This window comes from Piliocolobus tephrosceles, chromosome 6 (assembly GCF_002776525.5).
Source record: "Piliocolobus tephrosceles isolate RC106 chromosome 6, ASM277652v3, whole genome shotgun sequence".
Classification (NCBI taxonomy): domain Eukaryota; kingdom Metazoa; phylum Chordata; class Mammalia; order Primates; family Cercopithecidae; genus Piliocolobus; species Piliocolobus tephrosceles.
The window spans coordinates 91,173,602-91,196,001 of record NC_045439.1 but is presented as its reverse complement, the minus strand read 5'-3'; the positions used below and the strand labels follow the sequence as shown (position 1 = coordinate 91,196,001).

Genomic DNA, 22,400 nt, shown 5'->3' with positions numbered 1-22,400 from the left:
CACCTGAGGTTGGGAATTCGAGACCTCCCTGACAGACATGGAGAAACCCTGTCTCTACTAAAAATACAAAATTAGCCGGGCCTGGTGGCACATGCCTGTAATCCCAGCTACTAGGGAGGCTGAGGCAGGAGAGTCTCTTGAACCTGGGAGGCAGAGGTTGTGGTGAGCCAGGATCATGCCATTGCACTCCAGCCTGGGCAACAAAAGTGAAACTCTGTCTCAAAAAACAAAACAAAACAAAAAACAAAAAAAACCACTGTGTCCTGTTTTATGACACATCCCAAATTCATAAAACAATATCCCCGTAACTGTGGCCAAGAGATCACACCAATGTGTGATCACACCAATGTGCAATGATGTTGTGCTTTTGGAAGGAAGTGGTTATCCTCCCCTCTAGTTTTATCGCATATAAGATGGAAAGAGAAACCAACCCTGCCCATCTTAGGGAGTTACCCTGAGTATCAGAAGGTAAAGGATACATTAAAGCATTTTGTAAGACGTAAAGTGAAGGGAAAATACTATGGATAACAGTTAACCAGTTGCCAGTTATGATAATCTGGCAAGCTCTAACAATGAGCTTTTCTTCACAGAAGATAAGCAACGTATCAGAAAGAAAGTGTGGGAAGGAAAATCAAGGCTCCGTATGGGACACCTAGACCTTGAGCTGAGGCTGTGTAATGCTGACAGCGTGGATGCCAGGCTTGAGGGTTTGGTCATCCTTCAATTACTCAGGGCATGACTGTCCTCCATCAGCTCCCTTCTGACTCCACTTCCCTCCTTATCTTTCTCAGACCATCACATCAACCACTCACTCCCATTAGCATCTTGGCCCTTCCTCTGCCCACAACTGCAGCAGAAGCCTCCCCCTGGCTCATTGCACAGCTCCGCCTCTCCCAGGGCTCTTGAGCAGAGCTGAGAAAATCCCACAGCCTGGGAGAGAGATGCCTCTGCAAATGCACCGCCTCCAGTCTCCGCTAGGTTTTCAACACTGCCAGGTGTTCCTTCCACAAGCTTCTTGTCAACATTTTCCACTCTCTACAACAGCTCTTCCAAATCTTTATCACTCTCTGGAGGTTACTTTCCTCAAGCCCAGTCCCCAAATTCTCAGCACATGACATCACCTTCTACTGCAGAGAGAAACACCTTCAGCTTCCTGCCCTCTGCCCCAGTCTTCCTCTGGTCCTTCTTCCTGCTAAATGCTAGCCCTGCCACCTCCTCTGGCACCTGACCCCCACCAGCTGCACCCTGTGCTCCCTTTGCCCTTATGGCCCTTTTCCTTGAGCCCAACACTATCTCCCTCTCCTATCACCCCTCCACACCCAAACCACTATTTAGCTCTTTTCTAACACCCCAATTCCTGACACCCACAGTGGTGATAATAACGCCTGCCTTGTAGGATAGTTGTGAAGACAGCGCCTTCATTCACACATGTTTCCTTCACTCTCTGAGATGATCTGGCTCACTGTGAACCTGCCAATTCATTTTCTCAGGCCTCTCTCCCCTTAGTCATTTATTCATTAGTCATTCATCAAAATACTAGAAGTAACAATAATATAATAATAGCTAATTAATATTTTCAGTTCTGCCCCATTCTAAGCACCATCTAGACCTGCCCTGTCCCTCATGTGGCCACTGAGCACTGGACATGTGGCCACTGTGACTCAGGATCTGAATTTTAAACTTTAATTCATTTAAATTTCAAAACAAAAGCAATGTAAATATTTTTTCCTATCCCATTACCCTGATTTGATCCTTACATATTATATACATATATCAAAATATCATGCATGCTCCAAGAGAATATACTATGATATAGCAATAAAATGCAAAAATAAATTAAAAATAAAATTAAAAATTCACATTAAACACAACGTTATTGTTTCAGTAGGACTACACTTCCCTTGGTTGAAAATTGAGTGGGCAACAGTAGATTTTGAAGACTTAGAAAAAGAACAAGAACTGTTTAATGATTTTCTACACTGATTCATGTTGAATGATAGTATTTTGAATATAATTAAAGTATTATTAAAATTAAATTATGTTTCTTTTTACTTTTTAACATGGCTACCAGAAAATTTAAGATTACATGTATGGCTTGCATTATATTTCTATTGGATAGGGCTGGTGAAACATTTTACATGTATTTTCTGAAGCCACCCCCAAAATCTCGCTAGGAAAGTTCAACTATTTGACAGGTGAGGAAACTGAGGCTCCAAGAGTCCAAGTAATTTGCCCAAGGTCCAATGGTAAGTGTTGGAACCTGACTTGAATCAAAGCATTTGACCCAGGGGGTTCTTTTTTTCTAAGCATTTTGTTTACCAAGTGTTTTGATTTTAACTTTGTAAAAATCCTACTGGGTGAGGGGAAAAAAATTAAAAGAAAGAAAGAAAAAGAAAAAAAAATTCTGTATCTCTTTGTGCCCTGAAACAGAGCTAGGCATATAGTAGACACTCACTGAATGCCTGTTGCATGAGTGAATAAGTGAGTGACCGGCCCCCAGAAAGGTGTCCCCACCTGTGCATAGCGCCCACTGCAAATGGCCCCTCTCCAGTCGGGAACATTGATGCAGTCTGGGTGCCGGACCAGCCAGTTGTCATCCTTCGTGAGGTAGGAGCCAGGGTACTCGGACACGGAACCATCGACGTCATGGAACACAGATGTCTTATCCCCATCCATGTCCAGCTGGTTGAACCAGGGCCCAGGCTCTCCGAAGAACACTCTGGAAGTAATCTAAACAGAGCCCAGGAAAGTTAGGCAGGGCTAGAAGGTGAAGGGAAACTGCAGCCGTCATCAGGCCAGGGCGAGGTTTCCGATTTCCACTGACATTACAAGCCAGCCAAAACAAAGATGCTCTCAGGCACTGAGAGAAACCACAAGGCTGACCCCTCCGATGCAACTGGAGTCACAGTCAAAGGTTCACCGTGCCTCAACTCCCAGACCTAGCACACACTTTTGGCCTCTGCTCACTGGAGGGTTGGCTGCTGTGGGTGAGCTTGGAGACTGCTCTGACACACAGGCTTCACCAACTGCAGAGATGGAGGAAGGGGACTGAGGACTGTGAGTGTGAATGTGTGTGAGAGGGAGGTGGTGGTGATGTATGAGAAAGGGCACACACACGTTTACACATACACACACACATACACGGGGGCATCCATGTGCAAGAGAAAATGTGTGTGTGGCATGTTCCAGGAAGACAGTTTTGCAGCATGGGTCCTCTCAGATTTCCATGACTGACCTTTTTCAGGCCCTCAGTCGCCTGAGTAAAGACGTTAAGTCATTTCAGTTTCACATCATTTCCCTCAGCCTGCCAGAAACTGGGCAAACAGGCAAAAGGCAGGAGCAGGGAGGAGAAGGAGGGAAAAGTCTGGGAATCCATAACCTGAAGGAAATGCACAGGAGGCCTGGCCCCGGCTGGTCTCACGGGGCAGCCCTTGCTCCTGATCTCCTAATCCTCAGCTCCTCTTCTGCCTTCACTGTCTAGGGCAAGGAAGGCTCTGTTTATAGTCTGCTTTCGGGGAGAGATTAAACAGAACATCATCAGTTAAGACTTCCCTTGGAAACTGTGGGGCTTGTTAGATTCTTTGTGCCAACTCAGGTGGCCTGGTCATAAGACTCAGTTTGTCAAAGTCAAGACCCTTGGAGGAACAGCCTAGGAACCTTGATCCACGCGTCGGGGTCCTCTGGAGGCTGGCCTGAGTTTTGAGCAGGGAGAGAGCAAGCGGGCATTTACCCAGACCTGACCTGTGGGGCAACCTACGCTTGTACTTTTCCAGTTTGGATGAAGAGCAAACTGGGACATGGCCCAGCCTAGTTGGAGGAGGCTTTTCAGCCCCTGCGGTGGTGGCAATAGCTCAAACTCTGGGCCCCAGGGGACTTGTGAATCACCATCCAAAGTCTGGGTTTGCCGGGAGTCTGCCGTGGTGCCTCACTCACCGGAACGTCCTCAAAGGCAATGCCGGTCACGTTGTTATGGGGGCAGCTCTGCCAGGCATTATTCAGGCGGAAGGCCAGGGCGCTGGTGTGCCGGCCCTCCAGGGCCACAAACTTTCGGAAAGTGCAGTTTTGGATGTTGATGGGGCCATCATAGAACTGAATTCCTCTAATCGGAAAATTCCTATGGAGTTAAGGAAGATGTCAGTCTAAATGCTGTCCATTCCTATGGAGTTAAGGAAGTAAGATGTCAGTCTAAACGCCATGTTGTTTGCCCCTTCTGAGGTGGATGGTAGCAGAGACTTCCTGGGTAAAACCATTCCTGATCCCCACCTCTAGCAACTCCCCCTGCCCCAGATCATTACTGATTCATTAATTAATTATTAATTCATTAATTAATTTAAAGCATGTATAGACACACTAATTGTCAATGAATGACTGCCGGATGAATGGATGGATGGATGAATGGATGGATGAGTGAATGAATATCCATCTAGTTGCTGATTTGGAGTTTGGAGAATGGTCCTGTATTTCAACATTTCCCCCAATGTTTCCATTATATAAAGAGTCATTGGGTAAATACTGTAAATACCGCTGGAGTGTGCCAATAATATGTTTCTTGGGAAGGTAGAGCAGTTAGTTATTATCGCCTTAGTTTTAGTTGCTATAACAATTTAATCAGATTAAGACCCACATGAGTTTCTCCTCTGTGAGTAAGCCTTTCACATTGGCAGTGTGCTGGGTTTGGGAAACAGAGGGGAAAAGAACACAGAATGGAAGGTGATAAACATGTGATAAAAGTAATTGTAAGGCAACATTTTCAGCACCCCTAGAAGAAAGGGAGGTCCCACTGAAAAGCATGACTATGGACTGACAGAGAACCCCAAGAAGGCCCTGAGATCCAGAAGGAGGTAGGAAGCGGCAACAGGCTTGGACGTGGAGGTAGGAGAGACTGGACAAGAACTGGTGACTTGAAGATTTTGCCTTGGTCTAGCATGGATTAGGTTGCTCAGACATACTTCTCCCGTTGCCTCAGACTCCTGAGCAGAGCACAGGAAACAAGGGTCTGCGAGGTTGGCTGGGCTTCCTGGTGGCCCTTCTTGGGCCTGGCCCCAGTCTAGGCTTGCTCTTTCTCCAAACCCAACATGTATGCTTATGCTGGTGTCTCTATATCTGGGTCAAGCCCATTCTCTTCCACAGCAAATATAAAGAAGAAAAGATAGAAAGATGGAAAAAGAAGCAGAAAAAATATCTGCCCGCAGGGAGAGACCATACTCCAGTTGTCCCTGATCTTCAACCCTGGGCTCCCTTCCTTTCCAATATGGTTCCTTGAGGAAGACCCTAGCCACAGCAGTCATGGTAACATGCCTTCAGCAGGCACCAAAGACTCCTTGCATTTCTATATTTTTATGTTTATAATTGATTAACATCATGACCTAGAATCCTGATTCTCATGGGGTGGCTCCATGCATTTTTTCATTTCACATATTTTAGAGACAGCCCATTTTTACTAGCTCTATACTTAGGTTTTACACTTCAGCCTGACCCAGCTCTATACAAGATGGATCAACCATGATGAGGACTGCAAGGTCTTAGGTTCCTACTTGCAGATGCAATTTGAGGAACATGCCTCAGTCTGATAGGTTTCCATAAACAGGATCACCTTTGGAAGTCATCAGAGCATTCTGGCCCTGGGAGGCTGCTAATTCTTGGCAAAGAAACCCTGAACATGCCGATTCAGGCTCACTCATACAAATGCTGAAAGGGACTGCTCCGTCACTCAGGTTAGATAGAAGGAAGGGCTTCTCCCACCTCGTGCTGAAGGAGATCATGATTTTGCCTTTGCAAAGTCTTTTCCATGTCCACTTGGGTTGGAAGTTTTAGGTCAATGTGTATTTTGTGTCCTGGCTCTAGTAGTAAAAATTATATCTTCCTAGAGAAAGAGTAAAAAGCTCAGAAAGGCAAGAAGGGCTGATCTTATCATCAGGAGCACAGGGACCACCATGCTGCTCACAGGCTCTGAACCTTGCTCTCTGGCTTAAATTCACACCTGAGCAGAAACACCAGCAGAAGAAGGGAGATTTCCTCACCACCGACCCAGCCTGTGGCTTTCCAAGGAATTGACTGAGTTCATTATCCCTATTTGCTCATCAGCCTTCCAAGTCACTCACTCACTCTCCACCCACCTGCTTATTGTCTGACCTTCATTTGAACTCCCCCAGCTGCAGAGCCCAGGACTCCTCAGGACAGTCCTGCTATTCTGTTGTTGAGCATATCTGATGTAAAAAGATCCATCCTTCTTGCACTAGACTAACCCTAAGGACCATTGTAGAATGAGTCTCATCCCCTATGTGCACAGCAGCTCTGAGAACATGCAACAATATCCCCCATGTTGTCCCCAAAGTGATGATCCTGTCTCCTGTTTGAAGACCCCAACCTGCATGTGACATGGCTTCAGCTTTTGTCACCCTCCTGGTTATTCTCCTTTAAGTGTGCTTTGGCCAGACTCTATCGCTCTCCCATCCTCAGGAGTCGATGCAACACTCCAAGTGAGTGTGCTGTCAGAGAAAAGGACTCATGATCCCTGATCCCAGACACTAAATTCCCATTAACGTAGCCCAGGAACACCTTACGCATTTTGATGACCACATTACCCTGTTGACTCGTATTCCACACTATTTTTTGACTTCTCTCTCCCCATTCCAGATTTCATCCCTTAATTGTTAGTCTCAGTCAGCTCAATGATTCCTCTGGCTGGTAGAGGACAGAAGAATTCAGAGTCAACAGGTAGAAACTACCCATTAAGTTTTTCCCTTCCAACACAGCCACTTAGGTTAAGCCACTCAGAACAAGGAGCTACATGGTTGCAAACCTACTGGCCTATAGGGAGGGTCCTTCCGCTATGGTCCAAGCCACCAGGGCCCCAGATCCTATTGTCCATCATTTCTGTCCCCACGTTGCCGCTCTCGCCAACAAACAAGCTGTTCTTTATCTCTTGCTTGGAGCCGTCATCATACGGGAAAGTTCCACCACTGTAGAGAGAAGATGTTTAAGGTGAGATGTCCAGAGACAAGATCCCACAGAGGTCCAAATACAATGACAGTTGCCCTTACCTGGCCAGGGTTAGGCCGATGCCATTGTCAGCAAACCTGTGGACAAGAGCAGATAGATAGTCAGAGCATGTCCTAGCTTCACATTCAGTGGAGTCGTGGAGAGAAGGACACTTCCCTGCCCTTGGAGTCAAACTGAATACCGTGCAGAGGAAGGAGTCTCTATGTAAGCAGACGCGTGCTCTGGGAGTTGTGGCTCTCCTGTTCTACAAAGGAAGGGGATGTTCTGGGTCCCCTCCCACTCCAACTCTGATTTTAGAGAGAAAACGGTGACCTCTGTGGCTCTCCATGTTCAACGGCATTGACAGCATGCAGACTGGGGTCCATGAGCCTCCCTCTCCAGCCCTATCCTCTGTGATTCCAGGGCTTAGTTTGAGGTTGGATCAGGAGAACTTGAAGGGCCTTCCGCTCTCAGGACCAGCACCAGGGAAAGGTGGAGTATGTGAATGCACTTCTATTTTTTTTCTTTGACCATCTTCACTGCTGTTTCAGCCATACAGAGAGGCAACAATAGCTACTTTTCAAGTTTCTGGGAAGTCAGGCAGATGCTGGCCCTGAGAAGGGCAGGAAGTCATTTTGCAATTGTGCTGGAACCATCTCATTAGCTCCTTTTCACCTCTGCCCTTTTTAGGGGTCAGATGAGCGTGCTCCTGGGGGGATGTCTGATTGCGAGGGCCAAGGGACTACACAGAATCCAGAGCTGAGCCTTGGGTCCGTGCTACCACAGACTCTAGGGCCAAATACGGTGGCTGCCTTCACTTCCTGTGTCCCAGGGGTAGATTTAACTGGTCTCCATGCCTCTGCTCCTTCCACCTGTCCTGTCCACCCTACCAGGCCCATCTCAAAGTGCCATTCTCACCAACCTTTCTGCTCCCTAAAATTTCCATGGCTTTATATCCTTCATAGATCCAAGCTCAAGGGCCTGGTGAATCCACATCAGCTGCACCAGGCTGGTCCCGGTGGCCCACATGCTCTCTAATTCCCAATGTACTTTTTCATACTCTGCTCACCCTCTTTCAGACACAGGGACCTTTTTCTTTTTCTGAAACACATTTAGTTCAAATGAATCATTCCAGTCCCATCATTAGGGCACTGTCTACTCCATTTATTTTCCAAAACTTCCTGAGTCTTGTCTCCCAGACCCCTCCATGGCTTTTCATCATTGCTTCTGTCCCCCAGTGCTTGGCTCCTGGTCCCCTCATTCTTCCAATCCTTGAAGGGATCCCTATCTTCTGTTAGTTCCTATTGCACCACCCTTGTCCACACGTAGGACCACAGCCTTAGTGCCAGCCAGATCCTAGGCTACCTTGGAATGAGTCTGGTGGGGGATTAAAAGACACACACACTTTGGCAGGAGGGGTCTTCGCAATTTTTCTTACTGCCCTAAATCCGGCATTCACCGTCTCTTTAGGGACCTAAACTCTGAAATGCCCACAACCAGAACCAAGAGATTTACCGAACTTTGGATATTGCGAAGAATTTTGGCATTGACACCATCTAGTTTCTCTTCAACCCAAGGCTTCCACCCACCTTCTGCATAGTGCCCCTCCCAAGGATGCTCTAGGGTCTGCTCTAGGGATAAGGAGCCTGGCAGCTTATCGCATAGACTGGTGTCTCATATGGTAGGAACGCTTTTCCTTCTCCAGAGCTGAAACCTGCTCCATGCCTATCACTTTTGCCTTCTAGAGCCAATCAGAACAACCCTGTCCCCTTCCCCTAAATGCCCTTCAGAAACCCAGAATCAGCTCTCTTCTTTCCCCTCCCTTCTTCTTAAAACCAATGACTTCTTTTCTCCTGTGCAAAATGAAGGCCCCTCGGCCTGGCAAAGTGACTCACGCCTGTAATCCCAGCACTTTGGGAGGCCGAGGTGGGCGAATCACAAGGTCAGGAGTTTGAGACCAGCCTGACCAATGTGGTGAAACCCCATCTCTACTAAAAATACAAAAATTAGCTGGGCGTGGTGTCGCATGCCTGTAATCCCAGTAACTCAGGAGACTGAAGCAGGAGAATTGCTTGAACCCAGGAAGCAGAGGTTGCAGTGAACTGAGATTGCACCATTGCACTCCAGCCTGGGTGACTGGCTTTCTTTCCATCTCAAAGAAAAAAAAAAAAAAAAAAAGGAACGCCCCCTCAGTCTCTCTGCCTCTGTTTTTAGGTTTTGTTTTTTTGACTTTTTTAAAAAAGATTTTTATTGTTTATTTTTGGCCACTGCCTGCTGCCATTCTATGCCCCTGCCTGGCTGGGAGACCCGAAAGCCTTTGCACCTCCCCTTCTCTGTCTCTCATGCATCTTCCTGGGGTTCCATTGTTAAGTCAGTTTCTCCCCAGATCTCTGCATATCTGAGCAGCCTTTCTCTCCCTCCCTATCTCTCTTCTCTCTGTCAATGCTGTCTCTGTTTTTCTCCTCACATACTTTTCAATTTCTCTTGTTCCCTTTCACCTTTATTTCTCCTTTACTTGGTCACAATAAAATAGAGAAATATGTTTATTTCCTAATAGGGTTTCTGATTTCCCATTTTTAACACAAAAGGCAGACAAGGAGACATTTCACAATACTCCCTGGAAACAAATCCCAGCTCTGCTGACTGTGCCTTCTGGTCCTTGGCATGTGCCAGTCACTTATATAGGGACTTCATATGAGAGCTCAGCGTTCCCTGCCTTTTTCATTTGGGTCTTGGAGTCCAGTGAACTGTAGCTCCAAGTTCCAGTTCAAACACTAGCTAACTGCATGACCTTGGGAAATTCACTAAACTGAAACTCAGTTTATCATCTCTAAAATGGAGATTGTAATTTATATGGTTGAGAAACATGGTAAGAAAGAAATGCAACCAAGGCTTCCACACAGTAAGTGCCCAGAATATTCTGGCTTCTTTCTTCTTCCCTCCCTTAGCTGATGGGCTGTGTGACCTTGAGAGAGCCAAGACCAATGACTATTTGGAAGCAAATCATAACCCGCAGCACCTGGCGCTGTGGGCTGAAGCCAATATGCTGCTTTTAGCTTTTGCTTTTTCTGATTTTTTCTTTGTTGCTGCTGCTTTTTGGCCACTGCCTGCTACCATTCTATGCCCCTGCCTGGCTGGGGGACCAGAAGGCCAAACGTCAGTATGTCTGGCTTCCCCTCTCTGCTTTGCTCTCCTCTCTGTGGGGTGCTGGGGGAAGATGCGCCATGCCCCCTTTGTGCCAAAGCCACACGCCACTCTGACTCACCGGCAGCTGTCCAGCCACACATCCCCACCGCGCAGCCAGGCCCCGTGGTCCTGGTTCTTGTAGGCAATGAAGTGCCTGATGATGGCTGGCTCCCGAGGCTTCAGCGGGTCAGCATCCTGGTGAGGGCTGTACCTGCAGCACACCATGGGGAGGGCACAGGTGGTGGTTTTGGGGGCATGCCTCTGCTTCTGGGCTCTGTAAGCCTCTCTCTACTCACAGTGCCCAGGAAGGTACTGACTAAACAGAAACCCATTTGCATTTCCTAGGCTCTGGAATGAACTTTCTGAGTTCATCACAGAAGCAAGAGGTCAGTCCTCCATCAGCTCATGCAGGCTCCTCACATACTGAAGAACCTGCCCCCAAGTGGGTCAAAGCACAGAGGAAAGTTCAGACAGCCATTCCCACAAGGGCATGCGACACAGTCCTCGTGGCCCAGGAGAAGAGTCTGGAGATACCCAGCTCTCCCACTAACTGGCAGGTCACCTTGAACTAGTGCCTTTTCTGAGCACTTCTTAGCTACAAAACGGAGTGCACTATCATGTTACCATATTACCCACTTTTGATGGAGACCAAGCAACTTTTCTCTTTAAAGGAGACTGGTTTTTCTAATTACCTTGAGGTTTTTAAAGCACCTTTTAAAAGTTGCCCGTGGCTTTCAGCTGAACAGTAGGTTTATTTATAGGCATGACCTGCATGTTCTTTCCCATTAAATTGATGGTAAAATTCTTCCATTCTATTCTCTTCATCTTTTCATCCTGGCCCAACCTACTGTGGCCCTGCTCATTTCTGCTGACTTACCAGCTATTCACTTTGCTGAGAGATCTAGAAACCTCTGGGAATTTCTATCTTCCTTTGGCTACTGGAGCTGGAATCCTAATTCAGACTTTACTCTGCTCAGGTTTTCACCATTGTACCCCCAGCAAATAGCTCAATGCCCAGCACAAAGCAAGGGCTCAACAGATGCTCAGGGAATGAATGAGTGATTGAAGGAGAGGGAGGCAGGAACTGGAGTGCAACGTCACCATGGACTATGTCTTCCCAATGGCTGATTACCTGGCAGAGATGATCGAGAGGAAGGGCCGCTTGTCCTTGGCAGAGGCCTCAGTGGTTTTGACTCCGTTGTCTATGATCATGCCAGCCTGCAGGGAAGAGATATTCAGGGACACATTAACTTCTACTGTGGGCTAAAGGCATCTTCTCACACTCAGCCTCACTGCGTACTTCTGAATGCTCCGGGAAAACTGGCTCTGTTCTCAGGCTGCATCAACAGAAGTAGAGGATCTACAGTAAGGTAGGTGAAGATGCTGCCTTATTCTGCATTGCTCAGACCAAATCTGGAATATTTGACCTCTTTAAGGAGCATATGTGGAAAGTGAGGTCTAGAGAGATTATGTATCTTGTCCAAGGCCAAACGGCAAAGTCCATGTGCAGAACCCATACTGCTTTGGACAGCCCAGGCCCCAAGTCAAGAACAACAGGTGTACACTCGTAGGAAATTTATCTGCTGTGATTTAAAGCAAATGCTGAACCTAAGTCCCATCTTTACCTTGGACAGGGGACAGTGACCTTCCCACAGTCTCATTTTAGCTCCTGTCTGTCTTGAAGAGAGAATCTGGCTTTCTTGTTTGACTCCAAATATGTCCACTTTGTCAGCCATGGGGTAGGGAGAAATCAAGGCAGCTGAGTGATGCTGCCCAGGGAGGCCACCATTCGGTCTTCATTCCTTTCTGGATTCTCTTGGCCTCTTGTGAATGCTCAAACTCAGATTTCTCTTCTTTAGATAACTGGAGGGCACTGTGGCCATGTCATTCTCCCTCTGGCTTATAATTCAGCAGCAGTGATGTGAGTCAGATGATGTGGGGTTGACTCGCAGCTCTACTCCCACTAACTGACTGGGCAAGTCCCTTCACCTCCTTAGCCTCAGTGATATCATCTGCAAAATGCGCTAGTAACACCTATGTCACAGGATGGTTATGAGGACCCAATAAGAGACCCCAGGTGAAGCCTCCTGGAACAGGTCCCTCTCACTGTAGATGTGGAGTCAAGGCTTACTGGGCATGAACACCAAGGGCGGGACCTCCTCCTTAGCTTAGACAATTGAATCATCCAGCTGGAGGCTCCTCTTCACTCCTTCCGTCCCTGCCTCAGAGAATGAGACTTGCCACCTTCCTCAAGACCCACCCCCGCCCCACCCATAAGCCCTTGCATGCCTGCTTGTTAGAAACCATTCATCTGCATGCACTCCTCCCCTTTCCAGCCTCTCCACACCTGCTAGGTTCTATGTGGCCCACCTCTCTGCTCATGAAGCCTTCCCAAGGGGTGGGAGTGGGGGGTTTCTTGACAAGCAGCCAACACATTCTCTCCACTGTTCCCCCTGCCACCAACAGCAGCATGCCCCCTGCACCTGCCTTTGTATGGAGACAGCTCTCTGAGGGCCATGTCAGCCTCTCAAATGCCCTCTCTGATACCCTGCACTAATTCTCCTCCGTCAAGGTGAGACTGTTGTCCTCCACACCTCTGCTCACTGCCCGATGACACTACCCTCTTTCCTAGTTCCTGGGATATGACGCTGCCTGGGGACTCTTCTTCTCTTTCTGCCGCTCCACTCTGCAACTGCCCACCCCTTGCCCCACCCTGCAATTGCTTGCCCCTTGCCCCACCCCATCTCCTAGGTGTAAGCACAGATCTATTCTGAGACTGTATCTTTTCATTTTGGTCTTCTCTCTGGTTGGGCTTTTACAAATCTTTTTACTTTTTGACTCTGAATGTATCTGTTTCCTTTGAGGAACATCAATTTTTCTTCATTGGTATCATTAGGGATTGGACCAGAACACCAGCCTAGGCATTTGGGAGTCTGCCTGTGCACTGCCCTGGCATCCTTGAGACCACCTCTGCCCCCACAAACAGCGTCTCTGGTCTCAGCCATGCTCCAAGCTCCATTCCTATGCCCCACAACTCTGGTCTTGACTGCTGTCCTCACTGGGAGGTCCTTGACAGACTTGAGATCCCAGTCATCTTGGTATGCCCTCTGTCCCCCAGTGCCTAGCTTGGTGCTGGACACAAAAGCAGGTGCTTAGGACATATTGATGAGCAAATGAAGATGACTGAGGACTTTGTGTCCCACCTTCCCACTTAGCTCTGTACAGATGCAGCAACCCATTCATTTCCCAAGAAACAAGACAAGAGCGAACAGCAAAGAGGATGCCAATGCTGCCTCCACCTTCCTTCAGAGCCACGTCTTGATTTCCTTCAGCTTATGGATCAGGCCTAACTTTTCATGGTTGAGACTACACCCAGACCCGCCAAATGAACAGCAAACCAAATTCAGGTGCTCAGCTCAGGGGCCACCAAGAGAAGCTCTCCCCTCGTCAGCATGAGTGAAGGTACAACTTGTTCCTTTTGGCTCTGCCCATATGCTAAGTCCATGCCCGTGCAGGAACCACCACAGGAAATTTGTGTGAAGAATGTGGCCAATGGCCTGGGAGGCCTCACAAGGCTGCTCCATTTTCTTTGAGACCAGCGTTAAGCATGCAGTTGTTCCCAGCTGTTGCCAACTGGTTGTCCCAGCTCTAATCATCTGCAGGCCTAGGAAGGGGACCAAGAGGCTGGCCAGAGAGGCGCAGTCTGGAAAGACTTACCCGGTAGTTGGAATGTGCTCGGTTGTTATAGAATTTTCCCAGTGGAATGTGCTCTGAATAACCTGGGGAGTACATTCCCACGGAGGGGCCCGTTGGTACGTGGTGAAAAATAAACCAAAATCCAGTTTCCTGTTGGGGAAGGACACAAGGGAAAAGCCACAGCGTTCAGCCTCAGAGTTCCTGGGCAAGGTGGCCACGCAGCCCACACTGGAGGTGGGTCTAGTATCTAGTGCCGTCACCCACACCAGCCCTCGATGCCCACCCCCAACACACCTCCGTGTGGTCCAGTCTGGAGGGAAAACAGTGACAAGTAGAGCCTACCATGAGAGTTGAAGCCCGTCATGGGTTCCTACTCTATCAGACATGGCTCGGAACTGTTGCATTTCAATCACTGCGGGCTTAAACTCCTCTTCCTGACACACAGGGGGATTTCATTGTCTGCTTTCCCCTTCATTCTACAGATAAGGAAGCTAAGTTCGAGGTCAAGGTCAGGGTCCCAAGGAAGGCCAGAAGCATGAATGGGTGGGTGAGAGCAGGACTGTGTGGATGGAATGCTGTGGCCGCCACCTCCCAGCTGTGTGTGTGCCCCTGGGCATGTCAGCTCTCCTAGCCTTAGCTTCCTCCCCCATCAGATGGGGATAATAATAGTACCTGCGTCACTGGGTTCTTACAAAAATCAAATTATGTGAACTTATAACACTGATACGTCAGGTACCATTCTAAGCTAAAATCATGGCATTCTAATATGATTTATTATACATAAAGCATTCAGTGTTCACTAACTATGGTCACCAGTGTATTATGAAGTGACAGGGCTGTCCTTTAAAACCAAGTCCAAAGGACACCCCCTGCCCCACCATCCCCAGTCTGTTGTTTTCCTCTTCACTGCAGCTAAGCCTGTCTGCATGGATATGTGGGCTTGGGGCTCAGAGCACAGATACTTCAAGGTAAGCCTCAGGGGCTGTCTCCCGGACTCCAGTCCCTACCCTCACTTTCTGCCAAAGAAGGGATACTTCTGCTTACCTCAGATCCTGCAGCAGCACAGTTTATGAGGTTGTTGTTGGGATTGGCCATCCAGAAGGTGGACACAGCACTGCAGGGAGGGCAGAGATACCTGAGGTCAGATAAAGGCCACCAGGGGTCATCCTGCCACATGGCAGGTGCAGGTCGGGAACTCTGATATTGGCCTGAGAGTCTCTTTTTTTAATTTTTATTTTTGAGACAGAGTCTCACTCTGTCACCCAGGCTGGAGTGCAGTGGCGCAATCTCAGCTCACTGCAACCTCCATCTCCCGGGTTCACGCAATTCTGCTTCAGCCTCCCGAGTAGCTGGGACCACAGGCACCCGCCACCACGCCCAGCTAATTTTTTTTTTTTTTTTTTTGTATTTTTAGTGGAGATGGGGTTTCACTGTGTCAGCCAGGATGGTCTCAATCTCCTGACTTCGTGATCCGCCCACCTCAGCCTCCCAAAGTGCTGGGAGGCCTGAGAGTCTCTTATCAGAGATCTGAGAAATAATTGACTTGTTGTTCTGAAATCCAGTTTTCTAATTAAAGTGTGGTGCTCGTTTAAGCACTTAAAATGTTCAGAAATTAAAAAGAGCATGGGTCTTGAAAACAGAAGCAGTGTGCAAGTGATGTCTGAGATTGGCTCTAAAATACTTGTAGGTCAGAAGAACCCAGGAAAGTAGTCCTTTCTAAGGGAGGGGCACTGCACTTGGAAGGCTGGCTGCAGAGAGATATCACCCCGTCTCTCTGTCTCTCTCTCTAATATCTAGAAAAGGGTCCATGTGGTTGGGGCCTCCGTGGCAGCTGAGGTGACAGCCACTTCCTCTCATCAAAGAGCACTGTGTGGATAAAGAGAAGCCCCACAGATGAGAACAGGGGTCCTCTTTGGGCAAGAAAAATGCACATGAGGCAAACTGAGAAGGGAGAAGAGAGAAGACACCCTCCCACCTGCTCTGCAGGAAGCTGGAGCAGTAGGTGGTTAAGGGCTGTGAGGCCCAAGCTGCTCAGAGCCCCGAAGTGCAGAAGTCTGGTGCTGGGCTGAGCTGAGTGAACACATGCTCACACATGCACACCGCTTCCCCCCAGCACACAGAGAGGGGTCCAGGCACTTACTTGCAGTCTTGCCTGGGCTTGGGGATGTACCCTGGATAGGAGTCCTCTGTGATCATCTTGCACATCTTGCTGTCACGGTCCGAGGGGAGGAGGGTTCCGGACTTGACAAGGAGGCCAAGACAGTGGTCAAAAGTGTTGCGTTCCTCTGGCCCATCTTCCGTGAAGAAGCAGTGGCCCAAAGAGTTATAGCCCACAACGTCCTTGGTCTGGAGGGGTCAAGACAGGGATGTTTCACCAAGCATCCAGTTATTCATGTGCCCATTCATTCATTCAGTAAACACTAAATAGTCTAATGTGCTCATTCATTCAACAAACACTAAATAGTCTCAGCCATACACTGGGCCCTGGGAGGAGCACTGGGGGTTTGGAGATGAGTAGGACACAAGTGAGAGGCCTGGGGAAAGTGGGACATGGGGTGGGATGGTGACTTTTTTTTTTTTTGAGATGCAGTCTCGCTCTGTTGCCCAGACTGGAGTGCAGTGGTGCAATCTTGGCTCACTGCAAGCTCCGCCTCTAGAGTTCAAGCGATTCTCCTGCCTCAGCCTCCTGAGTAGCTGGGAATATAGGCGTGCGCCACCACACCCAGCTAATTTTTTGTGTGTTTTTAGTAGAGACCCGGTTTCACCATGTTGGCCAAGCTGGTCTCAATCTGATTCATGGTCCACCTGCCTTGGGTTCCCAAAGTGCCAGGATTATAGGCAAGAGCCACTGCGCTGTGCCAGGGATGGTGACTTTTAAAAGTCCTTTCCAGCTGGGGGAGTTGGGGGTGGTGAGGCTCTATAGGGTAGGAAAGGGGGCAAGATATCATATGTGAGAAGGTGAATCCAAGAGGAGGCCATGGGCTGGGCCATGCACACCCACTCCGATGGAACACACAGCTGAGTGCCCTGCGTACAAGGACTTACCACAGAGGAGATCCCACTGAGGAAGGGTGGACAAGGGAACTTCATCTAGGAGCAGCACCTGAGCTGGGGCAGGTGTGCTTTTTATTAAGACCAGTATAGATTCTCCTTATTGTACCCTCATCCAGAAATCCAAGCCAGCTTGTTAGCCCAAGACGCATATCAAGCCACATGTGCAACACCTGGGTTCAGAACTAGAAAGGGCTGCAAACTCCAGCTCTTTGGTTTCCTTTTTGGAATACACAGTTAGTGGGGAAAGCAGAAAGAATATTTGCATGGATATTGAGATACCAGGGATGTAGCTTCAGCAGCACATTCAAGCAGCGTGGGGATCTCAGACAAGACTCCTATCTTCTCTTCAGTCACTTTTTTTCCACCGCAAAAATGAAGGACTTGAATTCCATGATCTCTGAAGCCCCTTCTGGGTCTAAATCTCTAAACTCATCAATCTCAGAACTCAGGTCTTCAGAGGGCCTCTAGCCTGGGCCCCGCCTCCCTGTCCAATCCCCAGACTCTGTTCCCAAGCATAATTTGCAAACAGGTACCCTACTTCTGCTCAGACACTCCAGAGAGATGCTCACTTTTTGGACGAACGGAGGCAAGATGGTGCACTTCCGGGTTCTTCATCCCCCCCCTCCCAACTCTTCCCGCGCGCGCGAAAATGCAGCCGGCGACCCAGGAAGGTGCAGACGAACTGGGCATGCGCCAGGTGACGTCAATCTGAAGAGACCAAGATTTACCTGGTCGCACCTGCGGAACGCCCCTGACACGCCCATGCCCCACCTATTGCCCTCCCACTCCTAGAAAAGCCGCTCTCCGCCATTGAGCCACGCGGACTTCCCAGCTTCCCAGTCCTGTCGGGATGTGGGAACTCCGTCTGAGAGCTTAGGGGAGGGGCACTCTGCCGGCCTTCTTTGCCGGAGGCCGGCAGACTTCTTCTCCACACCTTAGGTTACTAAAATAAACTAGCAGTTTTGCGCCTGACCTGTGCCTACTTGCTGGTTCTTTTGTGCTCGCTCTGGTGGTCTTAGAAAAACAAGACCTTCCCAGCCTCTAGTAACCACTATTCTGTTTACTCCTATGAGAGCAACTCTTTTAGTTCTGACCTATGAGGGAGAACATGCATTATTAATTTTTTCTTTAATTTTTCTTTAATTTTTCGAACCCGGGAGGAGACCCCTCCTCAGGGCCCCCAGGGTCCGGGGAGCCTCCTCCTCCTCGTTCCACGCCGTGGACGGACCAGGACCTGAGACCCGCTTCGCTCACTCTCACGGCCTCTCTGGGGTAAGTGCCCTTGTCTCCTCTTTACCTCCCTCGGCCAGAAACCCTGTGCAGGTCCAGGGTCCATTTTGAGCCACCAAGTGGCTTGGGAAACCCTTGCAGGACGGAGACGTCCACCTGAAGGTACTCTCCACTTTGGCTTCAAGAGCCTCCAGTCTGTCTCTGCTGGTTCCAAAGGACGCTTTGAAGCCAGGCAGAGATCCACTTCCATTTCCATTGTGTCCATTGTGTGTCGGTAAAGAGGAAACAAATGGGAAACCCCCAGTCCAAATTTCCAAAGAGCACCCCCTTAGGGTGCCTCCTAGCCAATTTAAAAACCTTACAGCTTGAACAAGACCTTAGGAGGAAGCGGTTAATTTTCCTTTCCACTGTGGCGTGATCTACCTCAGCAATTTCTGCCAGCGGCTAGGCAAGTGGTCCGAAATTTACATACAAGGCTTTTGGGCCTTAAGCTCTCGTCCCTATACTTCTTCTCTCCTCCTTCTCTCCACCCCCTCCCTTCCTGCCCAGACTCCTCCTTCCTCCTCCTTATCTACTAGTAATCCACTCGGTCCCGTGCCTCCTTCGGGGCCCCCAACTGGCTGTCTTGAGTCCCCTATCTCTGACCACACCCTCCTACAGTGTTAGCACCTTTGTGAGAGGTGGCTGGGGCGGAGGGGGTAGTCAGAGTACATGTCCCTTTTTCATTGGCCGATCTTTCCAAAATTGAGAAGCGTTTAGGTGATTTCTCAGCTAATCCTACCATATACATAAAGGAATTTAGATACCTTTGTCAGGCCTATGACTTAACTTGGCATGACCTCCAGGTTATCCTAACCTCTACCCTAAACTGACTGAGGTTCTAACCCAGTATACCCAGTTAGATCCAGCCTCCCCCACAGGGGCCACCATTTTGGCGTCTTATTTCATTTCTCAATCAGCTCCTGACATTCGTAAAAAACTTCAAAAGGTAGAGGATGGTCCTCAGACACCAATACAAGACCTGGTTAAATTAGCCTTTAAGGTCTATAGCTCCAGAGAGGAGACGGCAGGCTTGCCTTGAACAGAAGTTACAGCTCCTAGCAGCGGCTTTACAGCCCAGTCGTAACCCCAGACCAGAGAGCACACACCCCGCAGACTCCAAAGCTACAAAAGGAGCCTGCCTGCTATAAGTGCGGCAAGGCAGGACACTATGCCAACAGGTGTCCGCAAGGTCCCCGAGTCCCAACGCAGCCTTGCTATAAGTGCAAGGCATCAGGACATTGGGCCAGTGAATGTCCTAACCCTCATCCACCAGCAACCCCCCTGCCCTGCTTGCCAGCAGGGAGGAAACTGGAAGTCTGATTGCCCCACCCTGAGAACAGGTGCCGCGCCTCTACGTGACCCCCTTTCCCAGGATCCTGGGAGCTCCTTCCAGCTCCTACATCTGGACGATGACAACTGAAGGTGCCGAGACTCGGGGACCCCCATCACCCTCACCAAGCCACGAGTAACTCTCCTGGTAGCGGGTAAGACAATTAATTTTTTAATCAACAGCGAGGCTACCTATTCAGTTTTGCCGTCCTTCTCTGGACCTAGCCTTCCATCCAATATCTCTGTAGTAGGAGTAAGTGGAAAGCCATCCACTCCATGAAAAACTCCACCCCTTAATTGCTGCCTGGCCAACAATTACTTTGCGCAGTCGTTCCTCATTCCCAGCTAAAAAGGGCCCCTACCGAAAGCAATCAGTGGAAATCAGTTTGGCTTTCCCCCACTCGCCTCAAACTTACTAAATTTTCTTAACTATCTCATACTCCCCAACCTTGCCAGGACTATCCTTCTGGGTTTTGCCCATATTCCAACAAATGCTTCCATTCCTCATTCCTATACTAATACTGTGCCTTATATTATTTTTCATCCGTGCGTTCAAATACCAACCATGGGCCTTGACTTTAACAACGCCCCTTAACAGCAGGAAGTAGCCAGACAGACCACGGCGCCCCTTTATCACTATTATCAATAAAAGGTTGGACTGTTTGGACGAACGGAGGCAAGATGGTGCACTTCCGGGTTCTTCATCTCCCCCACCCCCAACTCTTCCCGCGCGCGCGAAAATGCAGCCGGCGACCCAGGAAGGTGCAGACGAACTGGGCATGTGCCAGGTGACGTCAATCTGAAGAGACCAAGATTTACCTGGTCGCACCTGCGGAACACCCCTGACACGCCCATGCCCCACCTATTGCCCTCCCACTCCTAGAAAAGCCGCTCTCCTCCATTGAGCCACGCGGACTTCCCAGCTTCCCAGTCCTGTCGGGATGTGGGAACTCCGTCCGAGAGCTTGGGGGAGGGGCACTCTGCCGGCCTTCTTTGCCGGAGGCCGGCAGACTTCTTCTCCACACCTTAGGTTACTAAAATAAACTAGCAGTTTTGCGCCTGACCTGTGCCTACTTGCTGGTTCTTTTGTGCTCGCTCTGGTGGTCTTAGAAAAACAAGACACTCACTTCCTTGCAAGGTAGCCTGTTACACAGTGGGGCAATGGCAAGAAATGCCTCCCTTATCTCACACCCTTCATCCCCACCCCTGGGTACAGACTGCCCAATGATGTCATCCACTAAGGGAGTTCCTGCTTCCTGATGACATCAATTCAACACATACATATTCAGTACCTGCCACCATGCCAAGCACCGGAAAATCCACATACCAACCAGCAACAACCCTCCACCTCCCACCCCTGGCACTGTGAACATTTCGAGAGGCTGTCCTATGCATTGCAGGATGTTTAGCAGCCTCCCTGGCCTCTACCTACTAGATGCCAGGAAAACCTCTTCAGTTGTGACAACCAAAAATGTCTCCAGACATTCATTGTCAAATATTCCATTGGGTAGAAGGGAGGAAGGGTGACAGAATCATCCCTGATTGAGAGGCCCTGATGGGCCCTGATGTAGACACCACAGTTCCTTCCAGGCTTTTTTTTTTTTTTTTTTTTTTTTAGACAAGGTCTGGCTCTGTTGCCCAGGCTGGAGTGCAGTGGTGTGATCTCGGCTCACTACAGCCTCTGCCCCCTGGGCTCAAACCATTCTCCCACCTCAGTCCCCCGGGGAGCTGGGACTACAAGCGTGCACCACCACGAATGACTAATTTTTGTATTTTTGGTGGAGATGGGCTTTCACCATGTTGCCCAGAGTGGTCTCAAACTCCTGGGCTCAAGCAATCCTTCTGCCTTGGCCTCCCAAAGTGCTAGGATTACAGGCGTGAGCCACTGCACCCGGCCCAGGGTCTTTCATATAATAGCCACCTACTCCCCAACTCCCAGGCAGCCATCCTTTAAAAGCATCCTCAAACCACACTCCATATCCCAGCACTGGACTGGCCTCTTATACCTTTTAATCTTGCTGAAATCTCACACCATCCTCTATTCAATTTTTATTTTTTTTAGAGATGAGGAAAACGAGACTCAGAGAAGGTAAGTGATTTGCCAAAGGTCACATAAGCCATATGTAGAAGGTCAAGGCTGGAAGCATGGTTTTCTGTGTCCACTCACTCCATAAGGGAGAACCCAACATACATGTAGCTCTGTTCCAGGCAGGCTCTCTGTTCTTCTGAATAAACATCCTTCCCTTCATCTTTAGTAATAGGCAAGGGTGTGATCTTGAATCCTACTCACCTGGTTAATAAGTCAATCAATATCAAGGTCAGCCAATGGGACTGCTTTCCTTTCTCCTATTAAGCTCGAAAAGTTTGTTATAAATAGCCTGGACAGACAAGCATGGGAAGGCAAGAACATCTGAGGTCAAGTGTAATGCCTTCAACTTTACAGAGGAGGATCCCAAGGCCCAGAGAAGGGACGTGGAGTGTCCCAGGATGCTCAGCAACCTCATTCTGCAGCTGTGATCAAACTCAAGCCTCTTGCCTCCTGCCTCCTGCCTCCTGCCTCTTGCCTATAGCTCTTTCTAAATCTTAGGAACCCATTTACCCTGCTGTGTGGATCATACTTTGGGTAGTCTTTCTCTGAATAGGAGTAAATAATGAGTTAGGTACATTCTTATTCTAAAAAATGCCAGAGAAAGAAACTAACTCCTGAGAGAAAAACCCTCATTGAAAGGAAGAAAAATGGTCACTTTTTATTGGATACTAAATGTTTTTACATGTTATCTTATTTAAACCTCATCACAACTATGATTCCATAAGTGACACAGACTTAGAAAGTTGCCCCACATCACTTCTCTTGCAAGGACTGAATTGGGACTTGATTCCCC

The 22,400-nt window shown here is 48.8% G+C and overlaps 1 protein-coding gene across 1 annotated transcript in view; it reads right to left on the bottom strand.

Annotated features, from left to right (window-relative positions):
* The window catches only part of CEMIP (cell migration inducing hyaluronidase 1), a 175,511-nt gene that overhangs the window by 16,169 nt on the left and 136,942 nt on the right, over positions 1-22,400 (bottom strand). The window contains exons 14-22 of the mRNA XM_023193397.1: positions 16,004-16,209; positions 14,908-14,977; positions 13,885-14,013; positions 11,300-11,385; positions 10,247-10,378; positions 7,044-7,079; positions 6,807-6,962; positions 3,934-4,114; positions 2,515-2,730 (exon numbers count right to left, since the gene is read on the bottom strand). Of these exons, the coding sequence (XP_023049165.1) occupies positions 2,515-2,730; positions 3,934-4,114; positions 6,807-6,962; positions 7,044-7,079; positions 10,247-10,378; positions 11,300-11,385; positions 13,885-14,013; positions 14,908-14,977; positions 16,004-16,209 (1,212 nt within the window). The remainder of the gene's footprint in view (positions 1-2,514; positions 2,731-3,933; positions 4,115-6,806; positions 6,963-7,043; positions 7,080-10,246; positions 10,379-11,299; positions 11,386-13,884; positions 14,014-14,907; positions 14,978-16,003; positions 16,210-22,400) is intronic.